Genomic DNA, 8,889 nt, shown 5'->3' on the forward strand with positions numbered 1-8,889 from the left:
GAAGTTGTGAGTGAATTGATATGATTTTTCTAAAACGAATCGTCATTGTTGTACGTTTCTGCAGTACTGGTCAACTACTCGTTTGACTATGGTCAAAAGGTATTTAAGATAAACTAAAAATCCTAGAAATTTTATTACTGGAAAGGAGATAAGTTAGGATTCAGAAAATATAATTATAATAATTTATGGATTCGTATTGGACTCAGTAAAATTATTTGAGTGACCTGGCGTCAGTTTCTGTTTTATGAATCTTTCTTAAAAACGTAATTATTTTGGATTTAATATGGAACTTTTAACGGTGAAATTAATTTTTCTGATAAAGTATATTTCTTTAGGGTTCATGTAAATTAAAAATCACGTCAAATTAACGGTTAGATGTTCCGAAAATAATTTTTATGTATCCGCTGCAACAGAATTTCTGAATTAAACATAAATAAAGATTAAACAAAGAATTAGTCGTTTGGACTTGGGCCAAGTATGGAAGTCAGGGCCTGATATTTAAGGTAGCATTTTGGATTTTGGGTTTTGGATTTGGGTTGAAATCCAGGCCCGAAATTTGGGTTGTTACAGTTTGGTATCAGAGCTAGTCTGATCCTTTGGGCAGGCTAGTTTCTGAATAAGTCGGTACGTCTATATGCTTGAATGTGAAATTGTTCGTGTATCTGTTGATTGTTGTTGTTTGAATGCGTAATAGGTTACACTTCTTTTGCATAGATAATTCTCTCTGTGTTACTTATAATTTAATGTCCTTCAATCAGGACATGTCTCGTCGTACGAATGGTTTAGCCGTCCCACATGATGAGGGTTTCGGTGAGGTTGTTCGTGCTTTGAATGTTGTTGCTCAAGCGATGCAACAACAAGTGAATCTTAATCAGAATTCACCTCCTCCCCCTCCACCACCTAATCAACGAGCTTTGTTAGTTAGAAGGTTTAGTGAACAAAATCTCGATTCCTTTAAAGGTAGTCCTGATCCACTAGTCGCTGAAGATTGGATAGATTAGATTGAGAAAATATTCACCCTATTAGGCGTGAATGACGAGGATAAGCTGGATCTTGCTGTTTTTAAGCTTGAGGGTGAGGCCACTCGCTGGTGGGACTTGACTCGTCGTTCTAGGAATGACGGTCTGTTTACCTGGGTAGAATTTCGACTCGCCTTCCTAAATAAGTACTTTCCACAAACTGCACGAAACCAACGCATGATCGAGTTTATGCAGTTGACTCAGAGAAATATGACCGTAGCACAGTACCAAGCCAAGTTTGAAGAACTTTCTCGTTTTGCTATTCATCTGGTGGAGAATGAAGAGCTGAAGGCTTTTAAGTTTCAGGAGGGACTTAGACCTTCAATTAAGGGTAGGTTGTCTATTTTGAAGATTACCTCTTATATTGAGATAGTGGAAAGAGCGATGATTGCTGAGAGAGACATTGAGGAAGCGACATGGGAATTAGAGCCCGAAATGCGGAGCAAATATCCTGAACTTTTCTAAGGTAACCTCTAAATTTCGTGACGAAATTTCATTTAAGGGGGATAGAGCTGTAAAGCCCGTCCCAAATTTCAAGGGCATTTTTGTCATTTAGTATACAAGGGTAGTTTTGTCATTTCATGAAATAAGGGTAGTATAGTCTTTTCCTGAAATGATATTGCAGTAATATGTGGTTTTATCCTCTTTGATTTTTTTTGTTGTAGTTGTACGGCTATGGATTTTTCTAATGGGCCTAATAAGTATTAGTCATTTCTTTTGTTAATGGGCCTTACAAAAGTTATAATATTCATTCGTTTCTTTTTGGCCTAAGATACAAGGAGGCCTTGTAGTTTAGCATATAGTGTCGACCACAAAGTTTAGGTCATTAGTAATCCTTTTAGGTTTAGTATACTATAAATATATAACACAGAAGAAAACAAAAAAAAATAATACGACGGTGATTAGTTCGTAGAATTGGAGCGGCCTTGATATTAGTTGGTTATTGATCTCATTACTGTTCTTCCTAAGGATTATTGCTAGCGTTTGAGGTAGGCGCAACACAATCAAAAACCTTCTTTTTATTTAAGTTTCTTTTAATTAATTTTATTTTGTAAGTTTTGATTCATATATGAATGATAATCGATGTTGTGAGTATGATTATGTATGTTGGGCTGCGGTCCATAGATTGTGATTCTTAAAAACAACTATGATGGGATACTAGATATCCTTGGGAACGGTTTTGTTCCCTAAACCCACATGGGGCTCCCTGGGGCGAGCGGATTTGATGTGATTGATTTGATTGTTCTTATGGATGTGGTGTTTCCATGTATTTGTGATGCTATTAACCATGCTAGTTGTTTTTAAAAGAATTGAAAATGTTTGATAAAATGTTTTGTTGCTTCTTTTCCTACTGGGTGTCACAACTCACGTCGTTTAATGACAAAAAATTCCAGATTTTATGGCACCACAAGGAGTTAATGGCGGAAAAGCGTAGAGATCGGTTTTGGTGCTATTATTAGTAGTTTGCATAGGATTTATGATTGGGATTGTAATAAAATATCATCAACTCTTTTAGATGATTTAATTAGTTATTTATTGGTTATTAAAGCTTTAAAGATTATTGGGTTAATGTATAACCAAAGAAAACAATGCTTTGTTTAGACTACTCTATTTGATTGAATAATGGAAATTTCTGGATCATGTCAGTTTGACTGTCTATCATAATTATTATATAATACGTTTTCGTCTCATTTTTTTATGTTACATGTAAAAATCTCTCAATATGTACATATAAAAATTTCATAATTTTCTCAGTTCCAGAAGTATTTTTAAATCAATTGTTTTCACTGTACAAGGATCAGACGTTTTCTGTCAGATTCAATTTTACTGAAGTTGTCTATTTTTTTAAAATATTCTATGGCATGTTTTAGCCTTTAGAGTCTACTGAAAACTCAAAGATGGTTCTTTTATATTTTCATAATGATCGACCAAAGAAAATTTGAAGTTGTGAGTGAATTGATATGATTTTTCTAAAACGAATCGTCACTGTTGTACGTTTCTGCAGTACTGGTCAACTACTCGTTTGATGGTCAAAAGGTATTTAAGATAAACTAAAAATCCTAGAAATTTTATTACTGGAAAGGCGATAAGTTAGGATTCAGAAAATATAATTATAATAATTTATGGATTCGTATTGGACTCAGTAAAATTATTTGAGTGACCTGGCGTCAGTTTCTGTTTTATGAATCTTTCTTAAAAACGTAATTATTTTGGATTTAATCTGGAACTTTTAACGGTGAAATTAATTTTTATGATAAATTATATTTCTTTAGGGTTCATGTAAATTAAAAATCACGTCAAATTAACGGTTAGATGTTCCGAAAATAATTTTTATGTATCCGCTGCAACAGAATTTCTGAATTAAACATAAGTAAAGATTAAACAAAGAATTAGTCGTTTGGACTTGGGCTAAGTATGGAAGTCAGGGCCTGATATTTAAGGTAGCATTTTGGATTTTGGGTTTTGGATTTGGGTTGAAATCCAGGCCCGAAATTTGGGTTGGTACAATATCAAAGAGTTAATATCTCAATCTCTCGATTTGATCTTTGCTCAAGCAAATGGAAATCTGCGAGTCTTTATCAAATACTAGAGAGATAAACTTAGATGGTACCAAAGACCAATATCCAAGTGTCAATCAATTTAAATCAACAAGCAAGGGTTGGATATTCTAATTGATTGATCTTAACGCACAACCTGTGATATTTCAATTATATAACAAAATATAATGCGGAATAGAAATAACACAGACACCAGAAATTTTCTTAACGAGGAAACCGCAAATGCAGAAAAACCCTGGGACCTAGTCTAGATTAAACACCACACTGTATTAACCCACTACACACACTAGCCTACTACAAACTAACTTCAGTCTGGACTGTAGTTGAACCCTAATCAATATCACACTGATTCAAGGTACACTTGCGCTCCTTACGTCTCTAATCCCGGCAGAATACTACGCACTTGATTCCCTTAGCTGATATCACCCACAAACAATAGTTGCTACGACCCAAAGTCGAAGACTTTAATAAAAAAAATTGTATCACACAAAAAAGTCTACGATAATAGATAAATCTGTCTCCCACAGATAAACCTAAGAGCGTCTTTTGATAAAATCAAGGTGAACGGGAACTAATCGATAACTCGAACTTATATTCCCAAAGAAAAGCCTAGAATTATCAATCACCTCACAATAATCTAAATCATATGGTAGCGAAACTAGATATTGCGGAATCAGAAACGATGAGACGAAGATGTTTGTGATTTCTTTTTATCTTGCCCTATCGGAGATATAATCTCAAGTCAATTATTCAATTGAACTTGTACGATAGAAAAAGGCAAGATCAGATCGCTCAACTACAAGAGAAGTAGTTTCATTTGGCTTCACAGTCCCAGTGAAGTCTTTCAGTCATCAACCTACAGGGTCTCGAGAAGAAACCTAAGGTTAAAGGAGAACCGACTCTAGCAAAACCAACTAGTATCACACAGGGGGTGTGGGATTAGTTTTTCTAGTTGTTATATGTCTCCTTCATGTAGTTTTCAAATCAGGGTTTGCAATCTAAGTTACCTTGGTAACAAAGCATTCAATATTCACCGTTAGATGAAAAACCTGATTTAACCAAGCTAATATATTTCAACCGTTAGATCGAAACTTAGCTTGTCACACACAAATAAAATGCATTTCATTTAGGTTTAAGTAACCGTACCTAAACGTGTACACTTGGTTGGTTCACAAATAGTTAACCAATGGTTAGCCATATGAGCACTTTCATATTAACCGTATTCATCTTCTTCATAACTAGTTCAAATGACTTCAAAAGAACTAGTTGAAGAGTTGTTCAATTACTTAGGTCTTTATGCATAGACACAATTGAAGCAAAATCGGTTTGATTCACTTGAATCAATTCATGAAAAATATAGTCATGGTTTGCAAAGATTGCATTCCTTATTGATTTATTGTTTAAATTCATGAACTTCTGATTTGATAAATATAACCAGCTTGGGTACGCGTACGGGTACGTATACCATAGCTACCAGATTTGAGTTAACAAACCTGGCATGGAAATTTTCGGTAGAAAATTTCCGTCCCCGTACGGGTACTTAAGGTGACTGGTTTAACAGTTTTCAAACTTACAAACTCAGTAGAAATTTTCGGTTTGAAAACTTCTGCGGGTACGCGTACCCAACCTTTCTCCTTCACCAATACCGTATGCACACATATGCACACACTTGGTTTTCGGCACATGGATTTATACACTAATGTGCGAACACACTATATATGCTTATATCCATAGTTGGTTACGTAATCTCAACTCTACATTTCAATCATTGAAATATTCTTCTATAATGTTATAACAGTTGTTATTCACAACTATCATCATCAAAGCTATTTTCAAGATTGAAACGTCATCATGACTTTCGTCACAGGTTAAGATGAAAAGTGGTTAAAGAGAAAGCTTACCAACACATATTTCGAGAAAAAGATAGGCGAGTAAACTCGGCTCGGAATAGCAAATATGTATGTATGAAAACTATCATACTTATACGACTTTGTCTCAAGAATAGGAGACAGAGAGGTAGACTTTTGAGTGATAGATAAGTTTAAGTCTCCACATACCTTTTAGTCGGATGAAGTTCTACCGGTTCCTTGAGTAGTTCTTCGTCTTCGTAAGATGATCGTCGTGGAGTATGGAGCTCAACTACACTTAACTGTCCTAATCCGAGACTTAGCTATAAGTAGTCTAGAAATCAAAACATATAGTTTTGACAACTAAACTTGACAAACATGCTTGAGATAGAAACGCATGCGAGTTCGACCGAGCAATGCTCTAAAATGAGTTTTGATTCACTAAAATATGAAAACCAAACTTGACATACCAACTCTTGGTGGGTTCAACCGATCTATGCTCTAACACTTGGGATATCTTAGAAACCGTATTTGAAGGGAATACATGTGAAAAAGAAGCCAGTCTTTAAAACCTAAATTCTGACTGGGAAAACCTTTGTATGGCAGATGAAGATTCATTTGATGAGTTTAATCGCAAAGTGTCTGAAATTGTTAATGCATCTTTTGCATTGGGTAAGACTATTCCTGAAAAGGACATTGTGATGAAAATTCTCAGATCGCTGCCATCTAGATACGATTCTAAGAAGCATGCCATAGTTGAGGGAAATAACCTTGATACTCTTTCCAGAAGTTCTCTTGTTGAAAAGTTAAAATTACTTGATCATGATCAGAATACAGTCAGAACGTCTGCGTTCAATGCTGTGACCATTACAAGTGAAGCTTCTAACTTTTCATGGGCTGATGAATGTTATTCTAATCAATATGATCCTAACAGATCAATGATTACACAAAACATCAAGAATATTATGAAGAAAAACAAGAGATCCGAGAGAATGTCTTCCCTCTCTAATGCTTTTGATGATTCAGTTCAAGAAGTATATCAGAGTGTCAATGATATACATACTCTCAGAGTGTCAATGATATCTCAGAGAAGTATCTCAGAGTATCTTCTCTCTCTAATGCTTTTGATGATTCAGTTCAAGAAGTATCTCAGAGTGTCAATGATATACATGCTTTTGATGATTCAGTTCAAGAAGTATCTTAGACTGTCTTCTCTCTCTAATGCATGATCAGAATTTTCAGCCTTCTCGACAGAAGTTTCTATTAACTCAAATTGTGATTCAGGATGCGAGTCTGACACTGAGATTTTAGAATTCTTGGATAAAAGTGAAGAAATTCACAAAGAAATCTTCAACTAAAGATTCTATTGGAGAAACTTGAATCATCACTTCAGGTGAAAACTGTTGAGATCGATTGTCTTGATGATGAATTCACCAGAACCCTATCTCTGAAAGAAAAAGAGATTAATTCTCTCAAATGTGACCTGCAAAGGTTGTCAGGAAGCTCCACCAAGATTTCAACAATGTTATTTGTTCAAAAGGCTTTTGGGAATACAAAAGGTTTTGGGTTCAAAAATAAGAATGTGAGCACAATCAACTCGTTTGTTCCAGCCGGTTCTGGAACATCTAGTCTCGAAAGTTGTGATAAACAGGAGTCCTACAAAGCAAACACTCTTCTCTGTTGTGCTCGTTTTGTGGAAGTACAAGTCATGTTCAAAGTAAGTGTTGGAAACTCAAGAAGAATAACAAAAGAATTTCAAAACTTTAAAATGACATGCAAAGGATGAATCTGACTCTGGAAAAACAGCAAACGCCTGAGTACAAGAAGAAGATGTCTAAAAGAATCAGAGTCAGACGAGGTAAGTCGGTTTATTCAACAAACCTTGATATGTCACCTTGTGACACAAGAAGTGAACATTTTGTTCACTGCATTACTATCTAGTCATAGTAGTGTAATGTATCCTTATTTTTGACTTGAGAATAAGGATCACATCAAAGTTGTTCAAGTCCTGTAAAATATGGTGGTTATTTCTCATTGGTCTATTTATAACTAAAAGTTATTTTGAGCAATTGGATATTTTGTTGTTAAGATAGATAATGGATCATGAACCGTGAAGACTTTTTCAAAGTTTCTCTTGGGCTAGTTATCCTATAAGTCTATTTATGTTCATTTGTAATCAAAATCGTACTTCACTTTTTTTTTCTTTGAAAGATACAGTCTCATGGCACCTGTTTAGAGCATAGCTCGATTGAATCCACCAAGCGTTGGTATGTCAAGTTTGGTTGTCATATTTTAGTGAGACAAAACTCATTTTAAGAGTTCTTGATTATGTACTAGAGTCAACTTCGTATAGGATAGCTTGAAAGTATTAGGATATGAGACATTACAAGTATTGCGAAGACTTGAAGAAGTGAAGAAGTAAGGAGCTACAACGACAACATCATCCTTCCACTTGAGGTTAGTGATATTTGACTTGAACTATTTCATTCCATAACGTATCTTTCAAGTCGTGCATATTGAAAACAAAACTGCGAAGCATGAATGATTATACTCTAGCTAGACATAGTATTAAGGAATACAATACGAGGTTTATTGTTTAACCATTAAACTTTGTACATAAGGCATCAAAATAATCGTTTAAATGTTATTGTGATTATGTATGGGTATAAGGTGAAGATTTCATCCTGGGAAACAATGTTTTACATTTACTTTAAGGAAGTAAATTCATGAACTTGTTTTTTGAATCGAAAGAGAAATCGCCAGGCATTATTGGTATTGTTTTTCATTACATATATTTTGAACTGCCAATATGTGTGATTAGTATAACCGCTCATGAATTGTTTATGTTCTTGATAAAACTATTCACAAAGTCCTGACTTTTGTCTTGGTATGTTTTTATTAGTAAAACCGATCTTAAATAATTACCTAAGATCGTATGATCGATTTAGTGTGATCGGTATGACCGAATCTGGGTAAAAGGGAACCGATCCTAGTAAGAGGTACAACCTATCACAAAGGGGAATCGATCCTTATATGAGGTGCAACAAGTTTTTAGCAGAAAGGGGAACCGATCCTACGGACATGTGCAACACGTTTTTAGGCAAAGGGTAACCTATGCTTTGGACATTTGTAGCAAGTACAAGTTAGATACCATATATATGTGGGGAACCAATCCTAGTACCTAGTCAACTGAATTTTGATAACTAGCGTGACTATACAAAGTACTCACAAGGAGGTAGAACCGAAACTTGTTTTGGTAGAACCGTGAAACCCATGTTTGGTGATTGAGTGTTCTTGATCAATCACGTAGTTCTTGAAAGTCATATGAACCAATTATAAACTTGTTTGGAAGTGTGTAAAATCGGTTTCAATATTGTAAGTATGAAAGAGGACTTACAAAGTAAAGATGTCGACATACTTTGAACATGTGCAGTAACGCTTATCTTTCATTGTTCAGAGTTATTC

General features: G+C 34.9%; 1 protein-coding gene across 1 annotated transcript; it reads left to right on the plus strand.

Moving 5' to 3' along the window:
- The first annotated feature begins 761 nt into the window (after nucleotides 1-761).
- LOC113351666 lies at nucleotides 762-1,484 on the plus strand. The gene is made up of 2 exons (XM_026595609.1): nucleotides 762-960; nucleotides 1,027-1,484. Exons 1-2 carry the CDS (start codon nucleotides 762-764, stop codon nucleotides 1,482-1,484), a joined length of 657 nt encoding a protein of 218 aa, XP_026451394.1.
- Nucleotides 1,485-8,889: the final 7,405 nt, after the last annotated feature.

The sequence above is a fragment of the Papaver somniferum genome, chromosome 2 (assembly GCF_003573695.1).
Source record: "Papaver somniferum cultivar HN1 chromosome 2, ASM357369v1, whole genome shotgun sequence".
Taxonomy (NCBI): domain Eukaryota; kingdom Viridiplantae; phylum Streptophyta; class Magnoliopsida; order Ranunculales; family Papaveraceae; genus Papaver; species Papaver somniferum.